The following is a 19,844-nucleotide window of genomic DNA, read 5'->3' as shown; positions in this document are numbered from 1 at the left end:
GTACAAGTATAAGATGATACATTTTGGAGAAAGGTCTGGCAGTTCCATATAAAATTAAACATAAAGACTTGGGATGATGAACACACAATACAATGTACAGATGATGTTTTGTGGAATTGTGCACCTGAGACGTATGATTTTGTTAACCAGCATCACCCTAATAAATTGAATAAAAAGGAAAAATTAAACTGAAATTAAAAAAAAAATACTAGTTGCTATATTTAAAGTCCCAATAAGAGCAAAGATTTTTTTCCTACAGTTTTCTAGTACAAATTGCCGTATTTTCAATAAACACTGATTAATATTGTGATTTAGAATCAGATTCAAAACCTTATCTTTATTTATTGTTTAAAGTATTATATATAGTATTATGTGTGTCTCCTTTTTCCCCCATTGACCTCCCCTGGGCCACCTCCAGACCCCCGGTACATGCCTTCACCCCTCTAGTGTCTGTGTCCATTGGTTATCTTTATGTGCACGCATATAAGTCCTTTGGTTGATCTCTTATCCTCCCTCCAACCCTCCCCTGCCTTCCCGCTGATGTTTGACAGTCTGTTCAATGCTTCTCTGTCTCTATATCTATTTTTGTTCATCGGTTTATGATGTTCATTCAACAAATGAGTGAGATTATGTCATATTTATCTTTCTCCGGCTGCCTTATTTCGCTTAGCATAATGCTCTCCAGATCCATCCATGCTATTGCGAATGGCAAGAGAGCTTTCTTTCTTACAGCAGCATAGTATTCCCTTGTGTAGATATACCACACTTTTAATCCACTCATCTGCTGATGGGCGCTTAGGTTGTTTCCAAATCTTAGCTATTGTAAATTGTGCTGCTATGAACATAGGGTTGCATATGTCCTTTCTGATTGGTGTTTCTGGTTTCTTGGGATATATTCTTAAAAGTGGGATTACTGGGTCAAATGGGAGTTCCATTTTTAATTTTTTGAGGAAACTCCATACTGTTTTCCACAGTGGCTGCACCAGTCTGCATTCCCACCAGCAGTGCACAAGGGTTCCTTTTCTCCACATCCTCTCCAGCACTTGCCATTTGTTGATTTGTTGATGATAGCCATTCTGACAAGTGAGATGATACCTCATTGTTGTTTTGATTTGCATCTCTTAGATTAGAGCATATTTTCATATGTCTCTTGGCCTTCTGTATGTCCACTTTCAAAAGGTGTCTATTTAAGTCCTTTGACAATTTTTTTATTGGATTATTTATCTTCTTTTTGTTGAGATGTATGAGTTCCCTATAAATTTTGGAGATTAGGCCCTTATCAGATATAACATTGGCAAATATGTTCTCCCATGCAGTGGGCTTTCTTGTTTTTTTGTTGATGGTTTCTTTTGCTGTACAGAAGCTTTATAGTTTGATGTAGTACCATTTGTTTATTTTCTCTTTAGTTTCCATTGCCCTAGGAGCTGTATCAGTAAAGCTATTGCTACGACATATGTCTGATATTTTGCTGCCTGTGATTCTTCTAAGATTTTTATGGTTTCCCGTCTTACATTTAAGTTCTTTATCCATTTTGAATTTATTTTTTTGTATGGTGTAAGTTGGTGGTCTAGTTTAATTTTTTTTGCAGTTATATGACCAATTTTCCCAACACCATTTATTGAAGAGACTTTCTTGATTCCAACGTATGCTTTTGCCTCCTTTGTCAAATATTAATTGAGCATAATGGCTTGGGTCAATTTCTGGGTTCTGGGTTCTGTTCCATTGATCTATTTGTCTGTTCTTATGCCAGTACCAGGCAGTTTTGAGAACAGTGGCTTTGAATATAGCTTGATGTCTGGTATTGTGATCCCTCCAACTTTGTTCTTCTTTCTCAAGATTGCTGCATCTATTCGGGGTCTTTTTTAATTACATATGAATTTTTGGAGAGTTTGTTTTAGGTTTGTGAAATATGCCTTTGGTATTTTAATGGGGATTGCATTGCCTCTGTAGATGGCTTTGGGTAGTATGGACATTTTAATGATGTTGATTCTACCAATCCATGAACACGGTATATTCTTCTATTTGTTTATGTTTTCCTCTATCTCTTTTACCTCCTTAGTTAAGTTTATTCCGATGTATCTTAATTTTTTTGCAAGGTAAATGGTTTGGGTTTTTTTAGTTTCTTTTTGTCTTGATTTTTAAGGGATCCCACTTTTAATAACTTATCACTGTTTGATATATGTATTGGTACCTCAGCTTTTTCTGTTTCACAAAATTTTTCTCTAGCAGTATGAAAACTGCTTAATTTTTTGTGACCGTAGATTTACTTTATATTGAGTAACTAGAGGCCCGTTGCACGAAGAGATTCGTGCAATAGGCCTTCCTTCCCTTGGCTTCCAGCACCGGTTTTCTTACGGCACCCGTGACCCAGGCCTTCACTTCGGCCAGAGTCTGCCATCTTCATCTTCACTGCAGACTCCGGAGTCTGCAGTCTTGTCTTCGCTGCGGCACTCAGCTCCTGTAGATCCCTTCGCCCCTGCCGATCCCTTCGCCCCTGCCCTCCCTCTCATAGCAGGCGTTCTGCCCCACCTGGCCACTCCGTGCCTGGAGCAGCTGGATTGCCGCCATCTTTGGCCTTCTAATTTGCATACTCACTCTGATTGGCTGTGGGTGTAGCGGAGGTACGATCAATTTACATGTTTGTCTATTATTAAGTGAGATTTCAGGATGCAAGCTCTCTCATAACAGTATTGGTATCCTGTCTGCACTTCGTAAAAAAGTACTTGAAATGATTGAAAAATGTTTTCAAGTTTTTAATAAGGTTTTTCCTTTCTGTAGTGGATTTACTTACATAGGAAAACTTTATTTCCTACTTTACTATTCTTCTGACTATACTTTTTCTTTTTCCCTTCAAGAAAGGGAGTGGCAGTATTGAATCAGGGTTAAGGAGGACATCATGTGGTGAAGGATGGTTTTCATTTTTTTCTGTGAGGTAGGTTACAAAGTAACCAAGAATTGTGGACTTTGTAGTTAACGAGAGAATCTTTGCCTTTTCTGTGTGAACAGTGAGATAAATCAGGCTTGTTCTTAGTGTAAGCTTCCACCAGAAAGCTGTGAAGAAGGCTGCTGATAGCAGATGGTATCCATACACAGTTTGATTTGTTTAGAAACCTACATAAAGAGCAGCATGTGTTTTGTTTTCCCTGTAATTACTTGGAGCCAGGGAGATCAGTTTTCAAATACAGCATAGTGATACAGCCAGGAGGAAAACTTACAAAAGAAAACAGATAACGGTGTTTTTAACTCCCTCATTTCAATTCCATATTTATTATGTTCTTTGTAAAAGGCTCTGTAGTAGGCATTGCAGGTGATACAAAGAAGATCAAGTGAAGTATTTAAAAATAAAATCCATTCAACTAACATGTCATTAGTGCCTATTATATGCCACCAAAGTTCTGGGAATATAGAAATTAGGACAGTTCCTATCCTCAAGGAGCTTACCCTAGAGTGGGGGAAACAAACAAAATGGATAGATTCAGTTTCATATAACAGGGACTATCATGTATGTATATCAAGATGCTATTGAAGCTCTGAAGAACGGGTACTAATCTAACCTGGGAGGATAGTGAGGAAAGTCTTCTGGGAGAAGGTAAAACCATAGTGGATAGCCCTAGCTGTCTTAAAGGGGAGTATGTGCTAGCCAGGTAAAAATGAAGAGTAGGGAGGGATCAGGGCAGAAGGAAGAGCATGAGAAAAGGCTTAGAGGCAAAAAATATCATGGTGGTTTGGGAGATAGCCAAGTACTGTTGATATAGCCAAAGTTAACATCTGTGGCAGGAAATGAGATTATGGTGCCAGATTATGGTGGAGTTGGGAGTTTATCCTATATGTTCATGCTTCTTTTTGTGTGGCCTACAGATTCTCTGCAACAGCAACTCTTAGAATATTTGCAGAAATGCAGGTCTAAACCCACCCTGATATGTGGAAAATAACCCCTAAGAGCTGTTATTTTTGCATAGAATTGGGATTTCCCTGTAAGGCTAATGTAGAACGCTCTGTATTTAACAGTTATTTTTTAAAATGTTTGTCAGGTTTACACAAACAGTATTTATGAGTTTGTGTCTTATATTTGGTGTTCTGGGTTGTTCCCAAAGGAATAACTGTAGTTATAAAAAGTTGCTTATAAAATAGAGGGCATGACTACTGTATCTTGGGATCAATAAAAAGAGGCAGAAAATTCCAAACAAAAAATAATCTGAAAGCTTAATTTGCAACTATATCTTTAAAGATACATTTTTCTAATGCCAATTCAGGGTAAGGATTCTCTGAGATCTCTGCCACTCAGTGTGCAGCCTCTGGTGGTGGTGTGTGTGTAAAATTTTGAAGAACGCAAGGAATATGAAATGGAAAATATTGCAGACTAATAGAGGGAACTTACGATATATTTATAAATCTTCCATTCATTTTCTTTTTACTGTACAGGAATTAGAAAATAAAAGAAGACTACAGAAACAAGCTGCCACTACTCAAAGTGCCACGGAGGTTCGCTTGAATAGGGCTCTAGAAGAAGCAGAAAAATATAAATTGGAGCTAAGTAAATTAAGACAGAATAACAAGGTATGGAAACATGGAAAGGTTTCAGTAGTGATCAACTTTGATAGCTTCCTCTTTTATGCAAGAGTCAAAACTAAATAGTTTTTTAATTATAATTCTTATTGTCACGGTAAACATTTCTCTCTTGAGAAATACATTCAATATCAGTATGTACATCTTCAGTAAGATTAACATTGCTTGGGCAATTGCTATAATTGGGTGATAGCACAACTCTTTGGAGGATTCATTAACTATTTTCATCCAACAAATCTTTATTTTGTGCCCATATTATATGCCAGACACTTTTCTAATTTTGGGATAAATGACGAAGAAAAGTCTCTTTCTCGTTTGTTATCTTTCTTTGAGCCTCAATTTTCTAGTATATAATACAAGGGGCTATTTTACAGGTCACTGGTTCACCTGGAGGTCTCATTAAAACATAGATTGCTGGGCCCTAGCCCAGAGTTTCTGTTTCAGTAGATCTGGGGTAAGGCCTGAGAGTGTGCCATTTTAACAGATTCCTAGGTGATGCTGATGCCACTGGGTCTGAGATAACATTTTGATAACCACTGTTACAGAGTTATTGTGAGAATCACCTTGGTATCCCCAGTATCCAAAAAATGATTGCCATAGAATTACCATTTAATTCCTAAAATATCTGTTGAATAAATGAAGGCTCAAATATCGATGTGTGTGAAAACATTTTTTGTACCCTATAAAATATTAGCTATAGTTTTTGGTTCTGTGTCAAGCGGAAAGTGTTGCTCCATTGATATCTCTCTCTCAGGACAATATTTAACTACTAGAGGCCCAGTGCACAAAATCCATGCATGGGGGTGGGGTGTCCCTCAGCCCAGCCTGCACCCTCTCCAATCTGGAAACTCTCTCACAATCCAGGACTGTTGGCTCTCAACTGCTCGCCTGCCTACCTTCCTGATTGCCCCTAACCGCTTCTGCCTGCCAGCCTGATCACCCCCTAACCACTCCCCTGCCAGCCTAATTGATGCCTAACTGATCCCCTGCAGGCCTGGTCCCCCCCCAACTGCCCTCCCCTGCAGGCCTGGTCCCCCCCAACTGCCCTCCCCTGCAGGCCTGGTCGCCCACAACTTCCCTCCTCTGCCGGCCTGGTCACCCCCAACTGCCTTCCTCTTCTGGCCTGGTCACCCCTAACTGCCCACAACTGCCCTCCCCTGCAGGCCATCTTGTGGCAGCCATCTTTGACCACATGGGTGTGGCCATCTTGTGTCTTGGAGTTACAGTCAATTTGGATATTACTCTTTTATTAGATAGGATAATGTCCTTCTTTGTCTTATAACTGTTTTGCCTGATATTATTAGAGCCACACCTACTCTCTCTTGGTTACTATTTCCATGGAATTATCTTTTTGCATTCTTTCATTTTCAATCTATGTATGTCTTTAGATTGAAAGTGAATCTCTTGTAGACAGCATATAGTTGGTCCTGTTTTTTTAACCCATTCTTCTAGTATATGGGGAATTTAATTCATTTATATTTCACATTATTACTAACAGGGAAGAACTTCCTGTTGCCATTTTAATTTTTTTTTATATGTCTTAAAGCTTTCTTGTCTTTTAAATGTCTTGATTTCCTAAGAGTCTTGGCCCTTCTTCTCAGTGCCTTAGATGTATTTTATTCCTCTGCCCATAATCTCTTGCCCCTGGGCACCTGAGGTTCTGCACACCCCCTGCAGTCCTCATGTCCAGCAGTGCCCACCACTGCTTTCAGCAGCTTCCAACCTAATATTCAGACTATGCCACCATTCCATCAGATGAGACGAAACAGTCCCTAAGGCAGCCCTCATATAAGTCAGAACATCAAACCAAGTTCTGTTCTTGTTCTTTCCCTCCCAAGGGAGGAGCTGGGAATTGAGAGGCTTCTTTCACTGTGCTGGGGAGAGTGAGGTGAACATAAATGCCGTGACATTTCCTAGTATTTTGTATGTGGTTCTTGCTTGGTTGCTGCTGCTTACTTGGCTTCTAGAGTTCTCACAATGCTCCAATAAAGTGTGTACTGTATATTCAGTGTTTCCACGGGAGTTCCTTGGGAGAACAAGTGCCCTGGAGTTTCCTACTCTGCCATCTTGCTGACATCACTCTCTATTTTAAAAAAGTTTTTAAAGTCATATTTACTATTTTACCACATTACTATTGCTGATACTCATTTTTTCTTTATGTGTATGTAGATTTAGACTTACTTCTGGTGTCATTTTCTTTTTGCATGAAAGACTTCAACTTTTTTTTAAGTATAGCAGGTCAAATAAATGTAATTTCATTCAATGTTGTTTTGTTAAAATGTTGATGACATGCCATAGGAACTTGTTTGTATTGAAACTGATTTCATTATACATAGTTTCTCTGACATTAAGTAAAATAATCTACGATGCTAAGTGAGGACTTACTATATAACATCTTCCAGTACTTAATAACTTCTAACCTGTCTCACTTGTCATGGGCAGTGGCTGCACATGGTAATTTAGGTGTCTGCCAAGGATTAGAGGCAAATATATATGCAGATTTTGAAGACTCCATTCTTCCCAAGATTTCCCATGGATAAGACTGGTATTTCTGACTTGAGGTCTATCCCTAGTGAACTCATGAACTGGAAAGTGCTCTCACCCAATATGCTTCCATTTTTTTCAAGGGTCCTACCACCTCCACTTTGCTATTGATTACTCACCTACATCTTCAAATATTTTTAAAATTGTGTCCAGAGTTTTTAACTGCTAATATCTGGAGAGTTGATTCAATACAAGCTACTTTGCTATTACTGGAATATAACAGAGTTGTTATTTCAAAAACGTTTTTTAAAATGTGAGAGACTTGAACATCATTAAAAGTTATCAAAGTTACAGTAATTTAGTAATGCAAAGAAAACTATCTACCAAAAATTTTATATTTCAGTTCATTATAGTTTTTATAATCTTTTTCTATTAAAAGACTGAAAAAAGTATATATAGGAACTTATTTTTTTCTTTTATAGGATATAGCAAGTGAAGAACACAAAAAAATTGAAGCATTAAAATCAGAAAACAAGAAGCTAGAAAAACAAAAAGGAGAATTAATGATGGGGTTTAAGAAACAATTAAAATTAATTGATGTTTTAAAAAGGCAGAAGGTGAGTGTACCCTAAAAAGAAAACCCATAGATATTATTTGGAACTCCCTCCTAAAATATTTACTAGTATTTGTACTTCAGATATTTTTTTTAACATGCTTAGGCACAAAAGTTTATATAAGATTTATTTGTAATGTGTCATCCAAGAAAGTGGATATTTTCATGCAAGTAAATTAGTAATGTGGAAAATGGGACTGGTAAATACTGAATGGGTACTTCCTAAATAAAGAACGTACAATATACAAGAATAACTTATCTTAAGGGATTGTATTGCCTCTTGAAGAGTGAAAATTGATTCCAAATCACTATTGTTCCATTCTCTACATGAGTCACCTGGTAATGAGAAGATATGAATTCGTGGTTCTGCCTCTCTTCCTTTTTGCAAAGGTTAAGGCAGTGGTCGGTAAACTCATTAGTCAACAGAGCCAAATATCAACAGTACAACGATTGAAATTTCTTTTGAGAGCCGAAAACCGCCTTCTGCGCATGGGCCACGAAGTTTCAATCGCACTGTACATGCACGCCTGCATGTGGTATTTGTGGAAGAGCCACACTCAAGGGGCCAAAGAGCCGCATGTGGCTCATGAGCCCGTTTGCCGACCACTGGGTTAAGGTATTAAACTATTATTGAATTGTCTTCCAACAGTTAATTGGTACAGTACCACCATTGGACAAATAGGCTTTTATAGGCTGACTCTTGAATGCAATTATTTTTCATATATCACGTTTATTGGAATTAGAGTACAGATTCCTACAACAGAGCTTATAATTTGACAGCACTTGACACACACTTTTACAAACTTCCTGTTGTTGTATGGTTTGTTCTTAATACTAAACGTCTTCATATTAATTTTTTTTAAAAACACAGATGCATATTGAAGCTGCCAAGATGCTGTCTTTCACTGAAGAGGAATTTATGAAGGCACTTGATTGGGGAAATTCTTAAGTGGAGTATTTTAGTTAGTGTTTATAACTAAGTGTGTGATAGATATACATTTTATTTAGCTTAAGTTATAATGGTTTGAATTATTTTTACTCTTAAGAAATAAGTTTATCTGAGAGAAATTCTGTTTTAAGTTCTTATTGACAAATAAAGCACTTTGAAATTCCTCACCCTTTACTTTTCTCCTCCCTTATAGTAGACAGAAAAGGATGCTTTCCTTACACTAAAAATGAATGTTTAAAAAACATACTGTTTAGATTAGTTTGCTAAGGCTGCCATAAGAACCACAGACTTGATGGCTTAAACAACAGAAACTGTCTCACAGTTCTGGAAGTCTGAGGGCTGTCTGCTCCCCATGATGTCACATGCTCAGAAAAAGGTGCTTTAAACCCAAATTAATCCTATATAATAAAGAGGTAATAAGCAAATAGACTATCACTCCAACACACTAGATGGCCGCCCCCATGTGGACACAAGATGGCCACCACAAGATGGCCAGCAGGGGAGGGCAGTTAGGGGCGACCAGGCCTGTAGGGGAGGGCAGTTGGGAGGGACAAGGCCTGTAGAGGAGGGCAGTTAGGGGTGACCAGGCCATCAGGGGAGGGCAGTTAGGGGCGACCAGGCCATCAGGGGAGGGCAGTTAGGGGCGACCAGGCCAACAGGGGAGGGCAGTTAGGGGCGACCAGGCCAACAGGGGAGGGCAGTTAGGGGCAATCAGGCCAGCAGGGGAGCAGTTAGGCATCAATCAGGCTGGCAGCGGAGTGGTTAGGGGGTGATCAGGCTTGCAGGCAGAAGTGGTTAGGGGCAATCAGGAAGGCAGGCAGGCAGGCAAGCAGTTGGGAGCCAGCAGTCCTGGATTGTGAGAGGGTTCCCAGATTGGAAAGGGTGCAGGCTGGGCTGAGGGATACACCCCCCACCCTGTGCACAAATTTCGTGCACCAGGCCTCTAGTTATAAATACTTATTTCCCTGGTCAAATCAGGCAAGTAAAGTTTCTAAACACAAACGAAGACAGAACTGTAGACTGAATAGGGATGCAGAGAAAATTCTGAACAATATGTGAAAGGTAATGTCCATATTTATATACATGGGATGTTATAATATGGTGGTGTAGAACTCAGCTATTCAGATTTCAGTACAAAAACAGCAGTTAATTTTGCAGTTGAAAGTATTTAATCATTTTAATTTTTATCAGAAAATGTTTTCTTACAGAGAACCACTTACAAATTATGAAATGGAGATGTTTTAGAAAATTCAAATAGACAAGATTCCTACTATCACTGAACTGTAAAACAAAACTTACACTGACATCTAGTGGTAACATGCAAAAGAATCCAGGTTTTACCAAATCTTGGTATCACTTTTCTTCACAAGTTTCACTCCTTTTCTGATATGCTTTCCTAAACTCTTCACCAAGCATATCAATATCATCCTCTGTTTTGAATACTCCCTACAAGAAAAATATTTGTGGGTTACTTTGAATACCAGAATATTTCCCCAAATGCTTTTAAGACTAGCAGATAGAAACAACTACAAATTTCAATTCTAAGATAATTAAATCTCTTTAGTAGAGTTATAAAAAATGGTTATTTTCTTTGATATACATACTGAATATTCTCAGACTGACCAGACTTCCTGATTTATCAGTTCTACTGTTGGAACTTGTCATAGGAATCATCTATTTTACAAGTACTACTACTTGGATTGGCTGAATGGGAAGGAATTTAATGTATACTGTATGCTACCCTGTCTTGAAACAAGACCTACAATATGATTATGAGGGGTCAGGATTAAAAGTTCGAGTTTTGCCAGATTCATGCATGAGACTGGCTCTTGCTTCAGTTCTATGGCTAATCAGCAAACATTCAATCTTACAGGAAAGAATGAATCCAGGTTTGGAGTTTAGCCATTTGAATAAGCCTTTGAAATTCTTCAGGCTTTTATTTTGCTTTCTCTTATAGTAAGAGGTGGCTCTTTAAAACAAAATTGAACTTAAATATTTACTTATAAAGGATCCAAAGAATAATTTAGGTCATTTGGGGCCTTAGGACCTAAAGGATAAAAAGTCATTTTAGGATATCAGGTTCATTAGATTCCCATTTCCATAATTATTTTCCTAAAAAAGTATCTAAATTCCAAGACTCTCCCAGAATTTATTTCACAGAATTTATCAATTCCATTTGACTTTTGTCATTAATATTTAATCATTTTGTATTCATTAATCCTATCTAGACAATTAGACTATAAGGCAGCCGTGGGCAAACTACGGCCCGCGGGCCGGATTCGGCCCGTTCGGCTGTTCTATCCGGCCCGCGGAGCCGAAAGAGCGGAGGGTTCTCTTGCTCTCCCCTCCGCTCCTTCACCAGCAGCAGTGTTAACATGGCAACATCGGGAAACACGGCCGCAGCTCCTTCTTCTGAGTGGGCGGGTTTATATCCGCCCATTCAGTAGAAGGAACAACCTCTCAATCTTCCAGAGGCTCCTTGTAATGCCCGCGGACGCGTCCCCCGACATCACCCTGGGAATGCGTAGACACGTTATTGTGGTGATGTAGGGAGACACGCCCCTGGAGAGCACAGTTTCAGAGCCTTTCTGAGGTAAGATTAAGAGTTCTACTCAAACACAATTTTTTCCTGTTCCCACATTCTGTACATCACAATGACTTGTTAATAAAACAACAAAGACTTTCAGCTTTTAGTCACTTCAACTGGTGGCCTGTCCTTTGTCACAAAACCCTGAAGCAGCACCAGAAGAGGTACAACTGGAACTCATCGATCTTCAGTCTGACTTTGCCCTAAAGGAGAAATTCAGCTCTCTTGAACTAAGAGACTTTTATGCTTCACTTAATGAAGCCACTTTTCCAAACATCCGGAGGATGGCACAGAAAATACTGGTGCTGTTTGGGTCAACCTATGTTTGTGAGCAGACATTTAACGTCATGAACATCAACAAAGCCCCTCACAGATCCAGCTTAACTGACCAACACCTCAGATCTATCCTGAGAATAGCCACAACAAAACTAACTCCAGACTTTGATGCATTAGCTAAAAAAGGAGACAAACAACACTGTTCCCACTGAGGTTGATGTTTTAAAGACCAAAAACCTTTCAACCCAGTCTACATTGCCATCTACATCTATGTCCCGGGCATAATTTGGAAGTTGCACTAAAGAAAATGTTTAATTTACTGTTTACACATTTTGTTCTTTTCTATTTGTTTTAGTTTTAAATTACTTTATTATATTTAAGTTTAATTTGAAAGGCTTTTGTACCTTTGTTAGGCAATTTTATTTTGCCTTTGCCATCTTCAATATAAGGTATGTTATTGTGCTATGATTCCTCCATTTTTTGAAGTTTCAAATTATAATAATTAGTGTTTACATTCTTCTTGTTAAAATGTTTGAAATGAATAAAACTATTGAAATAAAAAAAAGACCGTACCCTTTTATGTAATGATGTTTACTTTGAATTTATATTAGTTCACACAAACACTGCATCCATGCTTTTGTTCCGGCCCTCCGGTCCAGTTTAAGAACCCATTGTGGCCCTCGAGTCAAAAAGTTTGCCCACCCCTGCTATAAGGTCTTTTTTTTTTTTTTTAAATATATTTTATTGATTTTTTACAGAGAGGAAGGAAGAGGGATAGATAGTCAGAAACATGAGAGAGAAACATCGATCAGCTGCCTCTTGCACACCTCCTACTGGGGATGTGCCCGCAACCAAGGTACTTGCCCTTGACCGGAATCGAACCTGGGACCTTTCAGTCCGCAGGCTGACGCTCTATCCACTGAGCCAAACCGGTTTTGTTTGCTATAAGGTCTTGAGGGCAGGCAATAATTAATTACTCATGTTTCTCTTTCTCCTTCCTTAATTTGCATTGGGCTAAATATAAAATATGCACTTGATTCTTCCAATTGACTAAAATATCAAATGGCATAATTTCTATATTTGAAGGATGAAAATACACGAGTCCATATGTTTATATGGCCTGTGAAAGCTTATTTTAGTCACAGTGTATCTCAGATGTATGTGAAATTTGCTATCTTCTGGAAGTTCTTTGAAAAACAGGTTACTCGTACCTAGTGATAACACAACCTCCTACTATAGAGCAGATATGTCATAGACTCCGTTCAAGCACGTGCCTGTCACTGTATTACTGATTACAAGACTTTCCTGTTGTAAAGTATCACAATTGCTTTATAGTAGTTTAGTTTTAGAACACCTACAGTGAACGGTGAAAAAAGAATCACTAAACCTTAAATTCAGTGATTTCGCTCATACTTCTAAAAATGTGCCAAGACTAGCTCTCATTTTGGAGATGTTCAATGAGTGGCTAAAATCTCTCTACTGCTTGGTAACAGCAAAAAGTGCGCAAAACCTAGGACCTCTGTAATCCATGTAGAACATGTTTGTTTGTTTTCCCCACCAGTAGATGTCATGAGGATTACACTTCCAGTTAAATCTCACTTACTTTAGGGAGATATCCTAGTAATTTTGTAGCATGTTCTTGGAGAAGTTTTAGTCTTTCTTCTTCAATAATTGCATTGATACGTCCTTGACTACTTTGCTGCAATTGCCATTCTTCCAGTTCATGTTGCTGGAAATATAAATAAAATTTTATTAATTGTCACATAATACCTTAATCTTAAAGTTGTCAAAAAATTACTCTTGCAGTGAATTAGATAAAAGTGATGAACTACTTATTGATTAATTTCAAAAGATACTAGATGATGTACAGGGTGGGGCAAAAGTAGGTTTATAGTTCATATGGAAAATGATACAGCAATTAATACATAAGAATTGTACTTTGTGTATTCACAACTGTACTCCTAAGCTGGCCTTTGCTAAAAACTCAAGGGGACAAAGAGCTGCATGTGGCTCGCGAGCCGCAGTTTGCTGACCACTGTCCTAATTAATTCAACAAATATTTGGCAGGTGCTGAAGGTACTTTACAGTGTCTGACAAAAAAAAAAGGATACAACACAATAGGGATATCTAAAAGAAATATTTCCATATATTAAATTTTAAAAAGCCTGTATGAAATACAAAAATAGCATCTGGAGTTCTGAATACTCAACCACACCAAAATTTTGTGCCATATGATGTGGAAGAGATGACTAGCTTTAAAAAGTTTTAGGGCTTAAAAGAACTCTTAAGGAAATGTATCCAAAAAATCCTGTAGACAGGGAAGGATGTTAAAAGGCAATATTGAAATAGTGATAAATTCCTACGAGGAATTATTTTAGTTAAAGTAGTAGTATTAATGCAAAGCTTTTCTTTGAAATAACTAGTTTACAAGGGTCACTATTTCTTCGGACCACTCTTTGTCTAAATCATGGAAACAAGAAAGGAAAAAAATTATATATCATATATGATTAATAGCTATCATCTGGCACATAAAAGGTTCTCAGTTAACTGTTTACTGAATGAATACATGAGCTGGTTGCTGTTAAATAATGACCAAAAAACCCACCCCCAAAAAAACTTTTTTCTTACTTTGTCTGCAAGGAACTGGTTGCGACGCTCTTCAATAAGTTTTTCCACAGCCCTCCTGTGTTCTAGCTGCTTCATTCTTTGTTTGTGAGCATTCATTAATTCTATTCGATCATCCTCAGCAAGTTTAGCTAACATGGCTTTTCTAAAGGTCTCCTCTTCCTCTTTTGCAGCCTGTAGTACTAGTTCCTTCAAGGCCATTTGTTCTGTAAAATTTTGCTTTAACTCCTTTTGCTTTCTCAACTTCTCTTCTGCTTCTTCCTAAAAACCATTTATATATAGAAGTTAATTCAATAACTGTTTCTTTAAAGATGATTTCTAAAGAAAGGGCACAATGGTTTGATTAAGCTTAATGTTACAATGTGAAATAAAATTGAGAAATTAAGCCTTTTCAAAATAACACTTGGCCCTGTTTTAATACTATTTTGATAAAGGGCATGTTATATTTGAATTGCCTTCTATTACTTGTTTTTAAATTTTAATTTGTATATATTTACCATCAGAATTAACACGTAACTACTTTGAAGAGAGCTGATATAAAAACTTTTTGCTCACCTAAGTTTATTAAATCTATGTTCTGTGAAATTTTACCAACTATGAAACATTCTAGAATTTTGCATGAAACTACTGTTAAAATCATTGATAAATACTTATCATTGATAAAAATCATAATCTAGCAATGACAATCTAGGAAGAGTTAAAAAGTCCTTTTCTATAAACTTTCATTTTTCCAGCATTTTATTATGAAAAATTTCAAACATAACCAAAAAAATATGAAGAATTTTATAGTGTTCACTCACATACCTTACACCTGGATTCTACTAATAACTGCTTTATCACTTTATCTATTCAGTTAGGACTAATGTAAAATTTAAGTCCTTCTCTAATCTAACCAACCTTGCCCAACTATTACACAAGCTCCGGGTAGTCCAGTATGCTGAAGGCATTCAAAGTAACACAAATGTTTTTTAAGAGGAGGAGTGGGTTTTAAGTGATCCAATCTGCAGTATCGGTTATAGCAAGTTTGATCATTATATTGTGTATTCAACCTATTCACTTAACCCTATTTAACCCCCTTTTCAAATCCTACCTCCTCCATAAAGTCTTTTCTCATCACTCTAATTCATATTTCTTTTTTGGGGACTCAGATACCATTTAACTTTTCCATCATTTAATTTTACTTCATATGTACATGCTTTATCTCCTCACTAAAAATAAATTCCTAATAGGCAATCTTATTTTTCTTTGGGCTACTATTTATCAATTTAGTCATTGGTGCACACTTAGATATTATTTCCATGTCTTGGCTATGTAAGGCTGCAAACTGGGCATCCAAAAGCAAAAACTGAACCTTGACCTAAGTCTCACACCTTATGCAAAATATTAACTGAAAACGGATCACTGACTTATAAATACAAACATCAGAAACTGTTAGGAGAATAATTTTTCAGGATCAAAACTACAATTCATAAAAACAGAAATTGATAAATTGGACTTCATAGAAATTGAAAACATTTGCTCAGAGAAAGACACTGTTAAGAGGATGAAAAGACAAGCTACCAACTAGAAGATATTTGTAACAAGACTAGTATCTAGAATATACAAAGAACTCTTAAACTTTTACAACAAATGAACAAACAACCCAATTAGAAAATCGGCGAATCGTCTTGACTTGAGATTAAGTTTGTTGATACTGTTTTTCAACGCTACATCCTGTGGTTTTCTGACTATTCTCTATATTAATGAGAAGGGGTATTGAAATCTTCAATTATATGGATTTGTCTAGTTCTCCTTTTGGTTTTGTATTCTGAAGCTTTAGGTTCATACACACTTAAGACTAGTACATCCTCCAGATGAGTTAGTTAACCCTGTTATATTGATTTCCACTCCAACTTGCTTTTGAGTAATGTCTGCATGGTATATCCTTTTCCATCCTTTTGCTTTTAATTAAACTATATGTGTCTTCATGTTTAAGTTGTGTTTCTTATAGACTACATAGCTGCATCATGCTTCTTACACAGTTTGTGAACTGCTGCCGGGGTCTAGCTTTGTTCATCCAGTCTGAAAACTTATCTTTTAATTGTAGTGCTTATACCATTTACATATAAGGTTATTATCAACATCACTGGGTTTAAATCTATCTACTGATTCATCTCAAAATATTATTATTCTCTATGTTAGTCATTCTTTCAATTTCCAACTTACATTTAGTTTTCTCTTTTGTATCTCAGCCTGTTCTTCTTGGTATAATTCTTGTCGCACTTGTTCCAAATCTTCACGTTGCTGCAGCATTTGTCCCAATTTCTGTATCAGCTATTAAATAAAAACAAAACAAAACAAAACAAAAAATAATCAGACATTGACAGGTACCAAATCCTATAACACATATCTCAGAATTTCTCCAGTATTAAGAAAGTGGTTACTTTAATACCATATTCTGAAGCTGTAGCCTTTTTTCTTCATTTTCTTGAACTTTTGCCATCCGATCTTCTTCTCTTTGTTGCTGCAAGTTAGCAAACTCTATGATTTTTCTATTTTCTTCTTCCATTTCCTCACGTTTCTTTTCTCTCCAGAGAGCCTGCTCTTTCTGAAACTCTTCTATATACCTTCGAGTTGCATTCATTTTTTCTAACTTTTGTTGTCTTTCTCTAAAATGCAACAGTGAGCAGTTTTATAGTAACAGAAATAATAAAATATTGAAAAACGTGTAATTTTGTTCAGTCAATCTGGAAAAAATGTATAGTGTGTTCATTCATTCATGCAACAAACATTTTGAGTGTCTATATGCCACTATCTATATAATGGGTATATGTTTTTTCTGAGTAACATACTACTATGCCTCTTCTCTAACCTACTAATGAAGTTTTATGCATCACATTTCAAAAACGCTACAACCTGCTAACATCTGCTTCACAGCACTCTACACTTCAGCCGTCACCAAGGAAATTCATCTGAAAACAAGTCCTCTAACACACAATATGGGCATATTTAAGAAAAATAGGGGTTATTCATTGTCACTTAATAAGCATTTGTTAATTACCAGATAATTATCATGCCAAGAGATAAATAAAAGCTGGTCTCAGTTTATGTGATAACATTATGAGGATTTACTGTGTATTAGACACTCTCTTTAGGTGCTTTACCTCTTCAAGCCTGAGATTAATGTAAATGTTTATGCACATAAAATTAAACTAACTTACAATTGATCTTCTTCATAGATTTTCCTAACGATTTCATCAATCATGAGTTTTTCTTTCAGCAACTGCTCATAAGCTTCCTGCTTTTTTCTCTCTTGTTCTTCAAGTTGTTTCTCTAAGTCAATAAAGTACTGTGCTTTTACTTTATTTCGTCTCTCTTCTGCAGCATTCTCTTCCTTTATTACTCTCTCCTGTTCTTCCATCATGGTTTTCACTATTTCAGCATCACGTTTCTGTTATGAAAACAAAATTCATCTTTCCATTTCCAAATCTGAGCAGTGTGATAAAATATTTTAAAGAGATGTAACTGAATATTATAAAGCCTGTTACATAAAATATTCTCATCTGTGTAGGTAAAAAGCAAAGGTAAGTCAGTCACCTGAAGGGTTTGAACGATGAGTCAAACTGTAAAGAGGCTTTCCTATTCCTTCAAGTAGTTCTCTCAGAGCAATACATAACAAGGATAGTTATAACTCCACATTTGAAAAGCAGTAAATAAAATTAGATGTACTGTATTAGTGACTTTCATGTTAACTGCAAAACAATAGCCATCTCTTTCTTCTATTTAATGGTGGCAGTTTTACCATTTTTAGCTCTATTGTGTATGTGGAGGGAAAAAGTGGTTCTATGGAAAGTAACCTCACAGGGTGATCTGATCATAGATTCCTAAATGGGGAGGTCATAGTAGATAGTCATGCTCGAGGCTTGTAACTTTTTAGTAAAAGGTTTATCTTTGCCTAAAGTGAACCCTGTCCATTGTTTCTGTTCATCTAGGTTAACATACCTTTGAAATAAGGCAGTAACCACCCTCAACAGAGCATATCATCTCATTAATACCCTGTAATCCAATCCCCATTCTGCTTTCTTCCACCTCCACATATTCTTCCTTATGTTCACTCTGTAATTTCAAATGCATAAAAGAAGCTACAAAACTTATTCCCTGGAGCATTTGAGATTTTGCTCCCCAGCATATGTCATCAGTTTGGCTCAAATAAACTCTTAAGAAATCATCAGGTTTGGACATTTCTTACGTTGATGAGTATCAGCTGCTATTTAGAGTAAGGATGGTGCAGGCACACCTCAGAGATACTGAGGGTTCAGTTCAAACCACCACACTAAAGTGAGTATTGCCATAAAGTGACTTGTAATTGTTTTTGCTGATGGGAGGGTCCTGCCTTCAATTTCTAAAAAACACAGTATCTGTGGAGTAGGAGGAAGGGAAATGCAGTTAAATAAGGTATGCCTGACTATACTGTCTTTTTCATACAGGGCTGCTATTAATAACTCTGAGCAACTCTTAAGTGTCTCCCAGACTAAACTTTCTTGCCACTTGCCTTTTAAGTCTCTCTTTTTTAAAAATCTATTAAAGGCTCTTTGTAATCATTATAACTTAAAAGGTCACATATGTCTCTGTATCTGTTTTCTGCAGCTTAGACCTCAGTCATTCAAGACCATCCTTCTGAGTATTGTTTCTTGAATGGGTTAAAACACTTATTTGTTTTGAGCATTTTTAAATCATTTAACAAAAATTTTAAATTAATTATATATTGGGCAGTTTTAAAAACTATCCTTTACTATTATGATCACAATAGTTAGATGCTAGAATGGTTAGCCACATCAAACATACAAGATCAAAATGTAAATGCTAAATGCCATTCCTGATCTGATGTCTTTAACATATACAATACACTGTTAATCTGACTCAATCCAAATTCTTTCTTTGCTTCTGTTTGTGTTTGTTTTTTTTAAAACGTGTTTTTATTGATTTCAGAGAGGAAGGGAAAGGTAGAGATAGAAACGTCAATGATGAGAATCATCAATCGGCTGCCTCCTGCCCGCCCCCTACTGGGGATTGAGCCTGCAAACCGGGCATGTGCCCTGACCAGAATCGAACCATGACTTCTGGTTCTAGGTTAACGCTCAACCCCTGAGCCACACTGGCCCGGATTTTTTTTTTTTTAAAACATCAATATAAGAGAGACACATCAATTGGCTGCCTCCCACATGCGTCCTGATGCTCTAACCCAGCCGTGGGCAAACTACGGCCCGCAGGCCAGCCTGCGGAGCCGAAAGAGTGGAGGGTTCTCTTGCTCTCCCCTCCGCTCCTTTACATTGAATTTATATTAGTTTACACAAACACTCCATCCATGCTTTTGTTCCGGCCCTCCAGTCCAGTTTAAGAACCCATTGTGGCCCTCGAGTCAAAAAGTTTGCCCACCCCTGCTAACCTCTGAGCCAAACCAGCTAGGTCTGCTTCTGTTTTCTTAGCACATGCGCTAGGTTCTTCAGAAAAAAATATTAAATGGCAGAAACATGTATTACATATTACTGTTCACTTATATAAAGACTTCTCTTTTCACAGATAAGAAAACTAAGGCTTAGAAAGACTGAACCAAAACTAGCACCTAGATATCCTGACACCTAGTCAAGTCCTAAGAGTATTTGACTTTAATTTTTATGGATCAGTGTTATTTAGAAAATAGCTATTGTTTCATGTATCAGACAAAATGTTTACAATTGCCTTGACTAGCCTCAATTATAAGGTAA

General features: G+C 37.0%; 2 protein-coding genes across 2 annotated transcripts in view; one reads left to right on the top strand and one right to left on the bottom strand.

The window, feature by feature from the left end:
• TEX9 (testis expressed 9) overlaps positions 1 to 8,968 on the top strand; it is a 55,901-nt gene extending 46,933 nt beyond the window's left edge. Inside the window, exons 10-12 of the mRNA XM_080682648.1 lie at positions 4,423 to 4,557; positions 7,533 to 7,667; positions 8,535 to 8,968. Of these exons, the coding sequence (XP_080538774.1) occupies positions 4,423 to 4,557; positions 7,533 to 7,667; positions 8,535 to 8,612 (348 nt within the window). The 3' untranslated portion in view covers positions 8,613 to 8,968. The remainder of the gene's footprint in view (positions 1 to 4,422; positions 4,558 to 7,532; positions 7,668 to 8,534) is intronic.
• A 792-nt stretch (positions 8,969 to 9,760) lies between these two features.
• The window catches only part of MNS1 (meiosis specific nuclear structural 1), a 28,287-nt gene continuing 18,203 nt past the window's right edge, over positions 9,761 to 19,844 (bottom strand). The window contains exons 5-10 of the mRNA XM_080682619.1: positions 17,301 to 17,530; positions 16,532 to 16,748; positions 16,306 to 16,413; positions 14,104 to 14,361; positions 13,079 to 13,204; positions 9,761 to 10,058 (exon numbers count right to left, since the gene is read on the bottom strand). Coding sequence (XP_080538745.1) covers positions 9,966 to 10,058; positions 13,079 to 13,204; positions 14,104 to 14,361; positions 16,306 to 16,413; positions 16,532 to 16,748; positions 17,301 to 17,530 — 1,032 coding nt within the window. The 3' untranslated portion in view covers positions 9,761 to 9,965. The remainder of the gene's footprint in view (positions 10,059 to 13,078; positions 13,205 to 14,103; positions 14,362 to 16,305; positions 16,414 to 16,531; positions 16,749 to 17,300; positions 17,531 to 19,844) is intronic.

This window comes from Plecotus auritus (genome assembly GCF_963455305.1).
Source record: "Plecotus auritus genome assembly, chromosome: 1".
Taxonomy (NCBI): Eukaryota; Metazoa; Chordata; class Mammalia; order Chiroptera; family Vespertilionidae; genus Plecotus; species Plecotus auritus.
The sequence above is the reverse complement of the archived record's forward strand: the minus strand, read 5'-3'. Positions and strand labels throughout refer to the sequence as shown.